Below are 17,458 nucleotides of genomic sequence, written 5' to 3'. Positions count from 1 at the left end.
CTGTGAGTAATCGATTACTGCTATTAGGGTAATCGGTTACTCCTGCATTTTCTGCACTTTTGACTTCATCGAAAGTCACATCCTGGGTTATGACGATCTTCCGATTTTTTCCATCGAACAACTTGTACCCTCCAGTAGAGTGATATCCTACAAATATCAGCTTCTCACCCTTATCAACCAATTTCTTCCGAAGTTGGTCCGGTACATGACGATATGCAATCGATCCAAAAACGTGTAAATGATTCAAATTCGGTTTGAAGCCACTCCAAGCCTCTTCCAGTGTGAGTTTCTCCAGCTTCTTAGTGGGACACCTATTCAACAAATAGGTGGCTGTAGACACGGCCTCACCCACAATTCCTTAGGCAAATTTTTCCCACAAAGCATACTACGCACCATGTTCATTATTGTACGATTTTTCCTCTCGGCAGCCCTGTTTTGTTGAGGTGTATAGGAGGCACCACCTCACGTACAATTCCCTCAAGGTCACAAAACTTTCCAAACTCACTAGAGGTATACTCACCTTCACCATCCGTTTTGAGAATTTTGAGCTTCCGACCGCTTTGGCGCTCCACCATGGATTTGAAATTCTTGAAAACTCCAAATACCTCATCTTTTCTCTTGATAAGATATGTCCAAAGCTTCCTATTAAAATCGTCAATGAACGTAACAAAATATCGATTGCCAACATAAGTCTCTACTTGCATCGGTCCACAAACGTCGGAACATACCACCTCAAGTAAGCCTTTGGTTCTTTGACCCGCATCTTTGCTAAAAACATTCTTGTGCTGTTTAGCCTTCACACATTCCTCACACAATTCAGTTGGAATACTAATGTCTGACAGCCCCGTTACCATTTCACTTTGTTGCAACTTTCTTAGATCCCTAAAATTAAGGTGACCAAGACGGTAATGCCATAACCACTCATCTCTACTTGCCGCGGTAGCTAGACAACGATGCTCCATTTAACTCAACCTTAAAGGTTCTATTGACAACCATCGGCGCTTTTAGAATCAACATATCATTTGAATCCAAAACGCGTAAAATCTTGTCCTCCAAGCGAGTTTTGTATCCTCTTTCAAGTAATTGGCCAATGCTTAAAAGATTACACTTAATTTCCGGTATATACAAGACATCTTTGATCCTTGAATGTCCACCATTCCTTTTTCCGATCAAAACATCTCCTACCCCTTCGGCGCTTAAAGTGGTGTCGTCGATAAATTTGACTTTAGTTTTTGCCGCTTGATTGATTTGCACAAACCAATCTTTTCGACCCGTCATATGTGTTGAACAACCGGAATCCAAGTACCACTCATCTCTCCCTTGGACTCCATCACGAACGGTAATCAATGCACTTCGATCCGAATGCACTTTCTCGCTATTTTTCGGAACGGTACAACTGCTGTCCCGCAAACTGTTACTACTGTAGTTGCTGTCCGGAACATCCGTAATGCCATAACTCTCCTCCGTGATCATTACTAGAAGTGTGTCCTCATCATCTACCTCTTCCCTAGCAACCTTGACTTCATTATTGTGATTCTCATTCGATTTACCATGACACGAATTTGCAAAGTGTCCAAACTTTCTACACTTGTAGCATTGCACCTTACTCACATCACGCTTCTTAAAACCTTTGCTATGACCACTATCCTTGGAGCTACTTTCACCCTTTTCACTCGTCGAATGCTTTGAATTTTGCGAATCGTTTGAACCAATATTCTGAAAATTTGATTTACCTCTCGCCGCAAATTTTCCTTTCGACCTCTTATTCTTTTCATTGAAACGCGCTTGCAAAGCAATCTCCACTTTGGCTTTGTCGACGCCTCTCTTATCCATCATTTGTTCATGTGCCTCTAACGAACTTTGCAATTCATCCTTGCTCAAAGTTGTTAGATCCTTTGATTCTTCAATAGCCACAACTATGTTGTCGAAACGCGACGTTAACGAACGCAATACTTTCGATACAACATTCTGCTCAAGAATCGTTTCCCCACAAGATTTGATTTGATTAACTAATCGGGTAATGCGCGTAATGTAGTCGTTGATCGTTTCTTTGTCTTCCATTTGTGTTAACTCGAATTGTCGTTTGTAAGTTTGTAACCTTACAACCTTCGCTTTGACGACACCGGCATATGCTTTCTTCAAGATTTCCCACGCTTGCTTCGCCGATTCACAATCGCTAACCTTCTCGAAATTGTCGTTATCAACACACGAATGAATCAAGAATAGGGCTTTGTAATCCTTCTTCTTCTCTTCTTTGTGTGTAGCTCTTTGAATGTCGGTAGCCTCTGCCCCTAATTGTGTAACTCCATTGACGACGATCTCAAGCACCTCTTGATAACCAAACAAGACCCTCATTTGTTTCGCCCATTTATCATAGTTCTTCGAATCAAGAATCGGGAGATTGATAGGAATTCGAGCATTGGAAACAGTTGTCATTGTTGCAGCGGATTAGGATCGATAACCAAGGCTCTTGATGCCAAATGATAGAACATAAAACTCAAATTGAAGGTTTGACAATGGTGGAAGATAGAAAATTGGGGAAGATGAAGTTGAGAGAGAATTAGAGAGAATAGAGTAATTTTGGATGAATAGTAATTTTTGCATTAATTAGAATTGGGAATATTACAAGAGTATTTATACATTGAGAGAATAAAATGATACAACTCAAAAATACAACTAAAGTGACTCTACAAATAAATTCTGTTAGTTTTGAAAGGGTAAAAACAGAATTTAATTGCAATTAACAAATGATAGATAAGATTTGCGAAGCTGATTCTTTTGGCACGTAATTAATTGTAGAAGGAGAAAAAAAGTTTATAATATATTTCATCGTTATATTACAATACAATATTTAATTTGTTTAAATAGATAAGTTTCTAATTCTAATGGGTTTTGTTTAACGCACCACATTTTATAAATAACTATAAATGTTACTATTTACGGATACAACATTCTCCCTAATGCTGTTATGTTTTATTTCTCATCAAAAGACTGGTTTATATAGTAAAAATACATGCAATATACTTAATTCTCTTTTTAATTGACAATAAAAGAAAATAAATGGAAACAATCAAACAAGACAGTAAATTATTTTCCAACACCTCCCTAAAGTTGGTGCATCTTGTCTATCAAAAGCTCAAAGTAGGTCTTGTCAAATTTTTGGTCAGGATATCTGCAGTTTGCTGACTTGAAGTCATGAAAGGCAGATATATGATAGCAACATCTAACTTTTCCTTTATGAAGTGTCGATCAATCTCAATATGTTTGGTTCTGTCATGTTGAACTGGATTATGAGCTATGTTTAGTAGCTATCAAAGTACAATTTAAAGCTCAATTTTCATCTAAAGTTCTTCTAGGACTCTAAGGATCCATATTCCTTCACAAATACCTCGAGACATAGCTCTAAACTCGACTTTTGCACTACTCCATGCTACAACTCCTTGTTTCTTGCTCCTCCATGTCACAAGATTACCCCAAACATAGGTACAATATCCAGAGGTTGATCTTCTATTTGTGGTTGAACCTGTCCAATCAACATCAGTGAAGATAAACACATTTTTTTCACTAGTTTTTTTTAAAAAATAATCATTTTTTTTCGGATTTCCCTTCAAATATCTCATTATCCTACATACTTCCTCGAGATGTTTCTTGAAAGGAGAATGCATAAATTGACTCACTACACTAACTGAGAAAGCAATATCAGGTCGGGTGTGTGACAAATAAATTTATTTTCCAACCAATCTCAAATATCTTCTAGTATCAACATGAACATTACCTTATCCTCAAAATTTAACATTAGGATCCATAGACATTAGGATCCATAGGCGTATTTGTATGACGACATCCACTCATTCCTGTTTCTTTCAATAAGTCTAGAATGTATTTTTGTTGTGAAACAACAATATCATTCTTTGACCGGCCATACCTAAAAAATATCTCATAAATCCTAAGTCTTTGATTTCAAAGTCTCTTTTATCCTTGCCATTTCCACTGTATCGTCTCTAGTAAGGACAATATCATCAACCAACATAAACAATTAGGGCAGAACTTTCTCATTGTCGGAGAACTTTGTGAATAGGGTGTGGTCAGCATGTCCTTGGATGTGCCATTGTTTTTTCATGAACTGAGTGAATTTTTCAAACCAAACTCTGAGGGATGCTTTAATCCATACAAAGATTTATTTAATATGCATACATTTGATCCAAATTTGTTTTCAAAGCCAAGAGGAATGTCCATATATACTTCTTCTAGATCGCCATTAAGAAAGACATTCTTAACATCTAACTGATGTAGGGGCCAATCCAAGTTAGCAACAAGAGGTAAAAGAATCCTACAGGGTTCAATTTTGAATCAGGAGCCAATGTCTCTGAGTAGTCTAAACCATAGGTCTGGGTAAAGTCTTTTGCCACAAAACGAGCCTTGTACCTTTCAATTGACCCATCTGAATTATACTTTACAGTAAACACTCATTTGCATTCACCTGTCTTCTTGCTATATGATAGTGACGTAACATTCCGAGTTTTGTTCTTTTCAAGAGCTTTCATCTCTTCAAGTACAACTTTCCTCCACTTTGGAATTTCTAGAGCAATCTTTCTACTTTTTGAAATTCCCATACTAGACAATTTTAAGGTGAAGACAGACATGGATGAAAGACAAATTTGAATATGATATAAAATTGAACATGGGGTGTTTGGTGCAAGATCTAACAGGTTTTCTAATGACAACAGGATCATCTATATCAGGATATAAAATACAACTCTCACAAATAGAGATAGACTTACCTTTCCTTTTGTTAGGAGGTTGATCATTTCCCGGTTCAGATTTTGGCAGTGTTGAGATGTGGACTCGTCCTTTCCTTTATACTGTTTTTTCATAGAAACCTTTCTTTTCCAAGTCCTGTTTCCTAATTCAAATCTTTTTTCTTGAAGTGACTCATAATTTTGTGGCACTTTAATTAGATATCATCGTTTTTAGGATTCTTATTGTTTTCGACAGGGAAAATGTAGCTTCGGATTCACAAGATTCCTTACTCATAATAGGAGTAGGATTAGATAAAGAATCATGATCATTTTTTGTTGGTGCAGATGTAAAAGTCTCAGAATTTTGTGGTACAAGCAAAGATAAATTATTTAAAAAACTCTTGTCTTCTATTTGAAACATAGGAAAACATTCTTTGAGGACATTAATTAAAGTTTGAAAATTGAGAATTTTACAGGGCATTTTGTTAATTAAATACGTAGCTGTTAAAACAGTTTCGTCCCACAAATAATTTAGTATTTTATTCGAAAAAAATAGAGCTCTAGCATCCTCCAGTAGATGTCTATTTTTCCTTTCGGCCACTCCATTTTGTTGAGGAGTATTAGGACATGAACTTTGATGTACATTTTCATTTTTTAGAAAAAAATATCTAGGATAGGGTTACAATATACTTTGCCATTATCATATCTAAAGACTTGGATATTTGTTTGATATTGGTTCTGCACAATTGGAAAAAAATTCTTTACAGTCTGACAAACATCTGATTTCCTCTTTATCCCTTGTCAAGGTTCCTAGTAGTCAGAGCTGAGCCTTCAGATTCAAAGCTTTGCAGTGTCTTGCCAATCATAATTCCTTGTCGTGCCTCCTCCCTTCTTATTTCTGCAAAATTTCATGAAGAGTTGGTAATGGTATTTTTAATAAAATTATCTCTTACCTCATCAAGGTCTTTATTGAGCCCAGTGAGAAATCTGAATACACGATCATTTTCTTGTCTCTTGAGAAATAAAACACTGTCTTCTGTACACCTCCAATTGTCATCATAACAAAGATCCAACTCTTGCCACAAAGGCAACAACTCATTGTAATAAGCAGTTACATTCCTATCACCTTGTTTCACATGCCATAGCTTTGATTTTAAATCAAAACTTTGGGAGGAGTTTTGAATATCAGAGTATCTTTCCTTACAGCTTCCCAGACATCCTTTGCAGAAGGTAAAAACATGTAAGGCTTACCTATTCCAATTTTCATGGAGCTTACCGGCCTGCAATAATCAATGAGTTTTCAAACTTCCATTGTTTCTAACGAGGGTCTCCTATCGCCGATTCAACTACTGCTCCTGTTAAGAAGTCAAGCTTCCCTTTGATATCCAATACCAACGAATGGTTTGATCCCATGCATTATAGTTATTCCCATTCATTTTAGGAAAATTGACCTTGAGGGAGTAAGAGGAATCCCCTTGATCATTTTGTATGCCATCTCCGCGGCCACTGTCATTTCCGCGGCCATCACCGTTTTCACGACTGAAGCTCGACTCATGTTGCGCTTGTTCGCCATTGTTGGATGCGGTGAAGGCCTGTGCTGGGGAATGCCACCTGTTGTTGTTATTTGCCATAGAAGGGTAAACGGGTATGTGAAGTAGGTCGGGTAAGAAAGCGGGTCAAACATAATTTTTTTCCAGGGCTACGCCCCAAACCCCACTAGTTATGGAAAACTTTAAACTAAACCGTAACCTAATGCTCTTGATATATTGGAGATAATAGTTAAAATACAGTTATGTTTTATTCCTCAGTCAAATGCTGGTTTATATAGTGAGAATACAACCAATACACTTAATTCTCTCCTTAATGGGGAGAATAAAAGAAAATAAATAAAATCAATCAAACAGGGAAATAAATTATTTTCCAACAGATATCAATCTTTTCAAACTTGCAAATAAGTTGGTTGAACTGTTTGGTTGGTAAATCATTAGTTAACACATCTGTCAGCTGACATAAGCGGTAATGATCAAGAGGATTTCGCATACTCCCTCAAGGTCAATATCCCTAAAATGAATGGGAATAACTATAACGAATGAGCTCAAACTGTTCGGTTGGTATTGGATAGCAAAGAAAAACTTGATTTCTTAACAAGAGCAGTAGTTGAACCGGCAACAGGAGACTCTCGTTACAAACAATGGAAGTCGGAAAACTCCTTGATTATTACGTGGCTGGTAAGCTCTATAGAAACTGGAATAAGTAAGCTTACCTTCCGCAAATGATGTGTGGGAAGCTGTTAAGGAAACATACTCTTATTACAATGAGCTGTTGACACTGCGGCAAGAGTTAGATCTCTGTTATGATGACAATTGGAGGTGTACAAAAGACAATGTTTTGTTTCTCAAGAGGCAAGAAAATGATCAGATATTCATGTTTCTCGTTGGATTCAATAAAGACCTAGTTTTAAGAAAAGTACAATTGCCAACTCTTTGTGAAATTTTTGTAGAAATAAGAAGGGAAGATGCACGACAAAGAATTATGATGGGCAAGCCACCACGAAACTCTGAATCTGAAGGCTCAGCTCTGTCTACTAGGAACCTTGACGAGGGAAGAAGGTCAGACAAAGTTCTTTGATGTGATCACTGCAAGCGCGAATGACATACATGTGAAATTTGTTGGAAGCTCAATGGCAAACCTCCTAATTGGAAGAGGAAAAGTGGTCGTGCATTTCAGGCTAGTAGTTCTGATCAAGGGCAACAACCTCCTCCGTCTCAGTTTCCACTCACTACGGACCAACTAGACAGACGATACAAACTCCTCGAGTCTCCAACCCCTTCTTGCTCTATAACAACAAAAGGTAATTCTGCATTTCTTAGTGTCAGTCCCAGTCATACTTGGATAGTAGATTCAGGTGCCTCCGATCACATGACAGGTGAATCTACTTTGTTCTCTTCATATAGTCCATGTACAGGTAATCAAAAAATAAAAATCGTAGATGACTCTTTTTTAGCCATTGCAGGTAAATGGTCAGTTGTGTTGTCTCCAATGTTAACTCTTAAAAATGTACTTCATGTTCCAAATTTATCTTTTAATTTAATGCCCGTCAGTAAATTAACCCAAGATATAAATTGTCAAACTAATTTTTTTCGATCTCACTCTGTCTTTCTTGATTTGAACTCGGGGAAGATGATTGACAATGCTAAGGAGAGTGGAGGACTCTACTACTTTGACATTGGATCTGCATCACAATTACCTTCAAAAACAATAAGTTCCTGCTTTGAGTCTTTTTCTGTGTTGAAATAAAGATGAAAACATTATGGTATGGCATTTAAGATTAGGTCATCCTAATTTTCGTTATTTAAAACACTTGTTTCCTAAGATATTTCACAATAAGAACTTTTCTTCGTTTAAATGTGAAACATGTGAGTTTGCAAAGCATTATTGTTCCCAATTTTCAATACAACCTTATAAATCATCAAAACCTTTTTCTATTATTCACAGTGATGTTTGGGGTCCTAATCGTACAAGTACACACTCTCTTAAAAAATGGTTTATCATATTTATAGATGACCATACAAGAGTATGTTGGGTGTACTTGTTAAATGGGAAATCAAATGTTTGTCAGACTATAAAGAATTTTTTTTCAATAGTGCAGAACCAATTTGAAACAAATATCCAAGTCTTTAGAAGTGATAATGGCAAAGAATATTTTAACACTATCCAGGATGATTTTTTTCTAAAAAATGGGATTGAACATCAAAGTTCATGTCCTAATACTCTTCAACAAAATGGAGTGGCCGAAAGGAAAAATAAACATTTACTAGAGGTTGCTAGAGCTCTATTTTTTTCAAATAAAGTACCAAATTATTTGTGGGGCGAAGCTGTTTTAACGACTGCGTATTTGATTAACAGAATGCCATCCAAATTGAGGACATGAGTTTTTTAAATAACTTATCTTTGTCAGTATCACAAAATTATGAGATTTTTACACCTGCACCAACAGAAAATGACCATGATTCTTTATCTGATCCTACTCCTGTTATGAGTAAGAGGAACCTTGTGAATCCGAGCTTACATTTTCTCTTGTAGAAAACAATGAGAATCCTTGGATCAAATGTGTGCAAACTAAATAAGTCTTTATATGGATTAAAGCAATCCCCTAGAGTTTGGTTTGAAAAATTCACTCAGTCCATGAAGAAACAAGGGTACATCCAAGGACAGGCTGACCACACCTTGTTCACAAAGTTCTCCCATGATGGGAAAGTTGTTGTTCTGATTGTTTATGTTGATGATATTGTCCTTACTGGAAACGATACAGTGGAAATTGCAAAAGTAAAAGAGAAATTGAAACTAGACTTTGAAATCAAGGACCTGGGATTCATGAGATATTTTCTTGGTATAGAGCTTGCTCGGTCAAAAAATGGTATTGTGGTTTCACAGCAGAAATACATTCTAGACTTGTTGAAAGAAACAAGAATGGGTGGATGTCGTCCTGCAGATACCCCTATGGATCCTAATGCTAAACTTTGGGGAGAAGGTAATGTTTCTGTTGATAGTGGAAGATATCATAAATTGGTTGGGAAACTGATTTATTTGTCACACATCCGACCTGATATTGCTTTCTCAGTTAGTGTAGTGAGTCAGTTTATGCATTCTCCTTTCGAGGAACATCTCGAGGCAGTCTATAGGATACTGAGATATTTGAAGGGAAATCCTGGAAAAGGATTATTTTTTAAGAAGACTAATGAAAGAAATGTGTCTATTTTCATCGATGCCGATTGAGCAGGTTCAGTCACAGATAGAAGATCAACCTCTGGATATTGTACTTATGTTTGGGGTAATCTTGTGACATGGAGGAGCAAGAAACAAGGAGTTGTAGCAAAGAGTAGTGCAGAGGCCGAGTTTAGAGCTATGTCTCAAGGTATTTGTGAAGGATTATGGATCCTTAGAGTCATAGAAGAACTTAAGATTGAACTTCCATTGAAATTGTACTCTGATAGTAAAGCTGCTATTAGCATAGCTCATAATCCAGTTCAACATGACAAACCAAGCATATCGAGATTGATCAACACTTCATAAAGGAGAAGTTAGATGCAGGAATCATATGTCTATCCTTCGTGACTTCAAGTCAACAAACTGCGGATATCCTGATCAAAAGTTTGACAAGGTCTATTTTTGAGTATTTGATAGACAAGTTGGGCACGATAGATATCTATGCACCAACTTGAGGGGGGTGTTGGAAAATATATTATTTCCGATTTTATTATTGTCTTTAATATTACCATTATTTTTCTTTATTCTCCATTAAGGAGAAAATCAATTGTAATAATTGTATCTTCACTATATAAATCAGCCTAAGGCTGACGAATAAAATATAACAGTTTTTATCTATTTTTCCAATAAGAATGAAGATCAAAGTGTCTACAATCATCAACACGAGTAAGAGAACCATATGCAACAATAGTATATAGAATGCTGGAAGGAGAAATATACTTCAAAGTTATGTTACAATACAATAACTAATTTGTTTGTATAGACAATTCTAAGCCTAACGAGTTTTGCTTAATGGGTCATACAATATAAAAGGAAAATAATTATAAATGTTACTATTTACTGTCTATTATTTAATACATTAATAGGAGTTTATGTTTTGAGTACAAATCTGGATTCCATGTTAATCTAATGCTGCTTGTGTAAACGATGATTCCAGAAGCCAGAGAGGACTTTCTTTGTATCAGTTCATGCAGAGGGAGCAACGAAGGTGTCTCTAGTAATTTCAGTTCATATATCTGACTTGAAAAATCACAACTCTTACCTTCGTTGACAACTTTTTCTTTCTTTCAGGTCCTCAGTGTTCTTGATTCAAATTATCATAGTTTTAGTGAACTGAAGAAATCAAGTGCTCCAAATGCTACAGAGAAAAGGTTATATGATCATAGTCAAGTTAGACCTGCAGAATATAAAGAGAAGATATCAATTTCTATTCCATATATTGGGATTTCCTTGATTAATTCATACCCACAAGTAATTGAACTGTGAACTTTCGGATTTGATACTCTTCTGTCTCCTTAATGTTTATTAATAATAATACTTTCATTTCTGTAGGAGTTGCTCTTTGCCTGTATTCAAGATATACAAATCAACCTAATGCAAAATTTGGATCGCCAAAGGCTTTCCATGCAGATATCATTCATACAGATTGATAACCAGTTGCGCTCTACTCCATATCCAGTTCTGTTGTCCTTTGATGGTGGATATAGGTCCTGTCAAGTTGACTATATGAAATCTAGGGATGATGTCACAAGATCAAGAATCGAAAAAGCCAATCAAATGAATTCCTGCAGCACCTCTTCTATCTCCGTTTTCTCCCTAGAAATATCTAAGTGGAAGAAGAAAGACATATCCTTTCTTTCGTTTGAGTACATAAAATTGAGGTTTTTATCTAAGTTGGCCACATCTTTTTATTTACTGGTGTTTATAGTTTACTGATGTTTTTTGGTGTTTATGTACTTATGCTTGCAGGATGGCAGATTTCCGTCTTGAGATTGAACAAGAAGTCATATTAAGCTTATTTGAGTTCTTTACACACATCTCTTCGGGGCTGCAGTATGGAATCAGACCATCTTCAAATCAATATTATGGGGCATTACTAAAGGATTCATCCTCATTTGTTCAAACTAGTGAAAATTTAAGATTGAATGCTGACCAAAGTCCTCTAGGATTTGCTCCCGTAGTTGACACAAAATCTAAGAAAGGTGCACCATTGCCTTCTATCATTCCAATTGGAGCCCCATGGCAGGAAATTTATCTGTTAGCCAGAACCCAGAAGAAAATTTATATTGAAATGTTTGAGTTGGCCCCAATCAAATTGACTTTAAGGTCACCTGCTCATTCTTATGTTTATTCTAACTACAGTTTTGGTTGATTATGTATTGTATTTAAAGACTTACTAACATAATTTATACAATTCCAGTTTCTCCAGTGCACCTTGGATGCTTCGCAATAGAATACTCACATCAAAGGAATTCCTTATCCATGTAAGCAGTATTTCATTTTTCTTAGAATGGTTGATTCTAGTTACATTTCATGAATATTCAAGAGTTGAAGTTGAATTGTAGTGTGTTGGATACAAACTAGAATCTTTTACGCACCTGGCACATTAATATGACTTCATTAGGCACCTGGCACATTAATATGACTTCATTAGGCACCTGGCACATTAATATGACTTCAATATGTTTTAAGTCCTTGTAAATATTTCAATTTTTTTTTAGAGATACTATTTCATGTGAGGAAATAACCCTTCCCATAGAGTCACATTCACGCAGAGACAAATTTTAAATCAAAGAGTTGTATTAATTTATAAATAAACATATCTAAACATGAAAGATTACATCCCAATTATTTGTATTTCAAACCCATGAAAAGACTCATCTATTGGACTAAAAGCAGATGAACTAACTATAGAGTCAAATTTCAAATCAAAGAGTTGTATTAATTTACATATATACACATAAACATGAAAAATTACATCCCAATTATTTTTATTTCTAACCCATTAAATGACACATGTATTGAACTAAAAGCAGATGAACACGGCAGAAATTTCAGCGCAATTAGGATAGTTAAAATCAATAATTTATGCAAAATCGGGAAGGGTAAGTAAAATTGTAAATCCTAGAATTGTAACACTAATCATAAAATATTACAAATTTCGTAGAATTCGTATACATGTGTATAATTTCATATTAATGCATATAAAATATCATTGTAAGATGTTAAACGAGTGGTGTGTCAAGTGTCCCACATCGGATGACATATGACCTCAACATTTGTTTATAACTGGGGGAATCCTCACCTTACAAGGCTTACAAGGCGGTTTTATAAGGTTGTGTTAGGCCTAACCACAATTCTAAGACGGTATCACAACTTGATTCAGTTGGGCCACCTGCTATCTATCGGGCCACCCACCGTTTATATCCACGCACCAAATTCAGTAATGCTGGGCTTGAGGGTGTTTATTTAGAGTTTCACATCGGATCTAATGAGATTACAGTTTCATAAGGTTGTGTTAGGGAGTTTGTAGGGGAATGAAGAGGAGAGATTTGAAAAAAGAAAAAGAGTAAGTTGGAAAGAATTGAGAGTTTTGGGGGATTTATTTTTATTCATGATACGAAAATGTATTGGAAGAGTAGTTTAGATGATTTTGGATGGCCTAGATGAGTGTAATCGCAAAGCGGTCGCTTGGAGTCATCCTGAGTGCTCTGCGTAGCTACTGTTAAGGAAAAATTTATAACCAACTGTCGACATGACACTGCCCTCCACGAATCTCTTTTTCTTTCTTTCTTAAACTCTCCAATGTTTGGGCTTATCATGCTTAAAGCCCACTTAAGTGTCACGGTGTCACCCTCTATTGGAGTGGGCTTATCTGTCTGAGTTCGTTTTCTATCCAATTCCGTGAGTGCAGTGGAAGAGGTCAATTCTATACACCCATTTAATTGTGATTGTTTAAAGCTTTAAAAGTTTCTGATTTATAATTGGACAACCAACTCCCTAAAAAAGTGGTTTCTTTTTTAACAAATGATTATATATAATTACAGAGAGGTCTCATGGCGCTTGCTGATGTTGAGGGAGCAAATATTTATTTGAAGGATTTAACTATTGCGCATCACATGGCTAGTTGGGAATCCATTCAAGAGATTCTAATTAGGCATTACAACCGTCAACTACTTCATGAGACTTACAAGGTAACGAGTTAATTTGCATCACAATTTTTTTTCTGTTTTCTCGTTTGGCATGCTATAAATGTTAAGTATATCAACACCCGAAGTTGTCTTATATCCATTGTCTATCTCGATTCTTAGTAATTTGTTATCTTTGATGTAAATTTTATTTTGATAGATTTGATTGGTTATATGGACACACTTTTATATACACAACATACTGTATAACAGGATAGCACCAAACATAATAAACTGATCTTCATTACTTTTTTAATTATTTTTGCACATAGTGCATTGCCCTTAAACAACCCTGTGTAACATCTCTATGACCACAATGTACGTTTTTTTAAAATCTAAATCTGTAGTTGTTTGGTTCGGCTGGTGTCATTGGTAATCCCTTGGGTTTTGCAAGGAGCATGGGGCACGGCATTAGAGATTTCTTGTCTGTGCCTGCCAATAACATTATGCAGGTAAAAAGCTTTAGGCTGGCCCTTCAATTATTTTTGCTCTACTTATGGAACAATTTAGTTAAGTGTTATTCGTTTAATTTGCAGAGCCCTACTGGACTTATTATGGGCATGGCTGAAGGCACCACCAGTCTTTTCAGTAACACTCTCTATGCTATCAGTGATGCAGCTTCTCAATTCAGTAAAGTTGCACGCAAGGTGTTTCTTGCTTTGATGTAATTGTAGTTTGATCTATAAGTTTACTTTGTTTTTAATCTTTGCTAGCCTTTTCTATTTCCAGGGTATTGTTGCGTTTACATATGATGACCAAATAGCTTCAAGGATGGAAAAACAACAGACATCCGTAGCTTCTGATAGTAAAGGCGTAATTAATGAAGTCTTGGAGGTATGTAATTGATTTCATGTGAAACCTTTCGAAAGACGTGTTTTTATTGATTCACGTAGCCGCCCTCGGTGCACCTCACCACCTGCAATTTTTTCAGCATGATGCAAATTGTTTCTATGTATATTAAGTTGTTTTGCTCACCTATGTTATTTACAGGGACTCACTGGTCTTCTTCAGTCTCCTATAAGAGGAGCTGAGAAGCATGGTCTTCCAGGTGTCCTGTCAGGTGAATCAATGTGAATGAATTGTTTTGATCTCCTCATGATTTTGAGGTGGTAATTATTGTCGGAGATGGTCTTAGTTTTTGCTTGTTTACTGATTGTGCTTTTCTTTTTCATGTTTCTTTAATATAGGAGTTGCTTTAGGGATTACAGGACTTGTGGCAAAACCTGCAGCTAGTATACTAGAGGTTACTGGCAAAACTGCGCAAAGTATTAGAAACCGTAGCAAACCCAATCAATTAAGATCACACTGCTTTAAGGTACGGCTTCCACGGCCAGTCTACCATGAACTTCCTTTGAGATCTTATTCATGGGATGAAGCAGTTGGAACATCAGTCCTTATGGAGGCTGATGATGGCTTGAAGTTCAAAGACGAGAAGTTAGTGGCTTGCAAAGCCCTTAAAGAAGCGGGTAAGTTTGTTGTCTTAACAGAGAGATGTATAATGACTGTTTTCAGTCCAAGTTTGATAAACTCGGGGAAGCCTGAATTTTGCGGCATTCCTGCTAATTTGGAGTGGATGATTGAATGGGAGATTGGATTGGAGAGTATAATACATGCTGATTGTGCTCAAGGGGTTATTCACATTGTTGGTAGTAGACCAGACTCGTCATTTATGCATAATCAGCATTCTTCAAAAAGAGGCAGTAGCAGCAGAACAAGACCTGTGCGTTGGAACCAACATCCAACTCATCTTCCCCTTCCTCAAACAGACTTAGAACTAGCATGCGAGGATGATGCATCCAATTTATTACAGATTTTGCTGTCTGGTATAGAAAAAGGGAAAGGCAGAGCTTGGGACTGTGGGCGGATCTTGCATCGAGCTAATATGAAGTAGGGAAATTTTAGTTAGTAATTCGACATTTTTTAGGAAAGAACATACTGTGTATTCTTTTCCTTGTACCTTGTACATTTATGTATATCCTCCTTGTTGCCATTTTGATTTTGTAAATATCAGGTGTTAAACAAGTTTGTTAATAGACTATTATTGTTATTCAATTGTTTTTTTTTTCAAGAGTAATTTTGTTTGAATTGACAATAATAATTTGTGTTCTAGTTCTAATATTATCTAAAAAATGGCCAAAATGTATCATTTTATAGTACAGATTGACAAAGTAGTGTCATCATTAAATTATTTATTGTAATTCTATTAATATACTCCCTTATATAAATCGATTTGAATATTTTGTATCACAATATAAATTGTTTTACAATACTAATAAATTATTAATGTTAGTTTTTTATTATATTCTTAAATATTTATTATCATCTTAAATATCTTAATTTTTTTTCAGACAATAATTATTATATCTCTTAATAAATATAAAAAATTTAAAATAACTTATAATAAAAAAAAAGTAGAGGCAATAAATAATAAATGACAATAGATAGCGAATAAATAGTAAATGCTAGATGGATGTATTCGTAAAACATATCTACAACAAATAAAAATATTTACAACGAATAAATAGTAAATGCTAGCGATGGATGTATTCGTAAAAAATATTTATTATTGTTTTATGATATGATGTTTTTATAACATTGGTCAAAGAACAGCCCCATGTGTAAACAACTAATAAAAATCTAAAAAGACATGAATCAATAATATAATAAGCTAGCAACTAACAACCATGTGTGATGACCATTCATATGTTTTTGTATGCTCAAATATCCTTGCTTCATTTATCTTAACATTATTCATCTCATTTAGTTTTGTTTGACTGTCATACTTAATATTTTATCTGAACCCTCCATACATTAGATTACATTCGAATAATAATCTCAGCACACTAGTTCCATTACCAAGCATTTGGTACTTGTTGTTAGACTATTATGCAATCTTTGTGAAATCCCTACAGGCAAAACATTCCAAACTGCAATTTTCAAAAGTCTGTATTATCTATTTCATGGTCTCAATCTTAAATAGTATTGTCATTAACCTTCATGGATCTAAAGTAGGAAAAGGAAAAAAATATAAACACTCAATTTCGAATGATATGGTTTCATCAATGTATAATTTTAAATATGGAGACAAATGTATGTGTGTGTGTGATGTGTGTGTGTGTGTGTGATTTATGTCTGATGTGTGCATGTGTGTAATGTGTGTGTGATGTGATGTGTGTGTGTGTGTGTGTGATGTGCGTGTGTGTGTGATGTGTGAATGTGTGTGTGTGTGTGATGTGTGTGTGATGCGTGTGTGATGTGTGTGTATGTGTGTGTGTGTTTATGTGTCTGTGTGTGTGTGTGTGTGTGTGATATGTGTTTGTGTGAGTTTGTCTGTGTGTGTGTGATGTATGTGTGATGTGTGTGTGTGTGTATGTGATGTATGAGTGATGTGTGTGATATGTGTGTGTGTGTGTGTGATATGTGTGTGATGTATGTGTGATGTGTATGTGTGCGATGTGTGTGGGATGTGTGTGTGTGTGTGTGATGTGTGTGGGATGTGTGTGTGTGTGTGTGTGATATATGTGTGTGATATATGTGTGTGATATGTGTGTGTGTGTCTTTGTGTGTGCGTATGTGTGATGTGTGTGTGTGTGTGTATGAGATATGTGATATGTGTGTGTGTGTGATGTATGTGATGTGTTTATGTGTGTGTGATGTGTGTGTGATGTGTGTGTGTGTGTGTGAGTGTGTGTGTGTGTGTGTGTCATGTGTGTGTGATGTGAGTGATGTGTGTGTGTGTGTATGTGTGTGTGTGTTTGATGTGTGTGTGATGTGCGTGTGTGTAATGTGTGTGTGATGTATGTGTGACGTGTGTGTGTGTGACGTGTGTGTGTGTGATGTGTGATGTGTGTGTGTGATATGTGTGTGTGATATGTGTGTGATGTGTGCGTAATGTGTCTGTGTGTGATGTGTGTGTGATGTATATGTGTGTATATGTGATGTGTATGTGTGTGCGATGTGTGTGTGATGTGTGTGATGTGTGTT

General features: G+C 35.9%; 1 protein-coding gene across 10 annotated transcripts in view; it reads left to right on the top strand.

The window, feature by feature from the left end:
- LOC127129568 (uncharacterized) overlaps nucleotides 1-15,526 on the top strand; it is a 74,640-nt gene extending 59,114 nt beyond the window's left edge. For all 10 annotated transcript variants that reach the window (XM_051058725.1, XM_051058732.1, XM_051058741.1 and 7 more), the window contains 11 exons: nucleotides 10,444-10,494; nucleotides 10,578-10,757; nucleotides 10,839-11,167; nucleotides 11,256-11,612; nucleotides 11,707-11,770; nucleotides 13,334-13,480; nucleotides 13,822-13,926; nucleotides 14,011-14,121; nucleotides 14,204-14,308; nucleotides 14,465-14,534; nucleotides 14,662-15,526. In XM_051058725.1, the coding sequence (XP_050914682.1) occupies nucleotides 10,444-10,494; nucleotides 10,578-10,757; nucleotides 10,839-11,167; nucleotides 11,256-11,612; nucleotides 11,707-11,770; nucleotides 13,334-13,480; nucleotides 13,822-13,926; nucleotides 14,011-14,121; nucleotides 14,204-14,308; nucleotides 14,465-14,534; nucleotides 14,662-15,365 (2,223 nt within the window). In that variant the 3' untranslated portion in view covers nucleotides 15,366-15,526. The remainder of the gene's footprint in view (nucleotides 1-10,443; nucleotides 10,495-10,577; nucleotides 10,758-10,838; nucleotides 11,168-11,255; nucleotides 11,613-11,706; nucleotides 11,771-13,333; nucleotides 13,481-13,821; nucleotides 13,927-14,010; nucleotides 14,122-14,203; nucleotides 14,309-14,464; nucleotides 14,535-14,661) is intronic.
- Nucleotides 15,527-17,458: the final 1,932 nt, after the last annotated feature.

The sequence above is a fragment of the Lathyrus oleraceus genome, chromosome 1 (genome assembly GCF_024323335.1).
Source record: "Lathyrus oleraceus cultivar Zhongwan6 chromosome 1, CAAS_Psat_ZW6_1.0, whole genome shotgun sequence".
Classification (NCBI taxonomy): Eukaryota; Viridiplantae; Streptophyta; class Magnoliopsida; order Fabales; family Fabaceae; genus Lathyrus; species Lathyrus oleraceus.
This window is presented reverse-complemented; position numbering and strand designations above follow the sequence as displayed.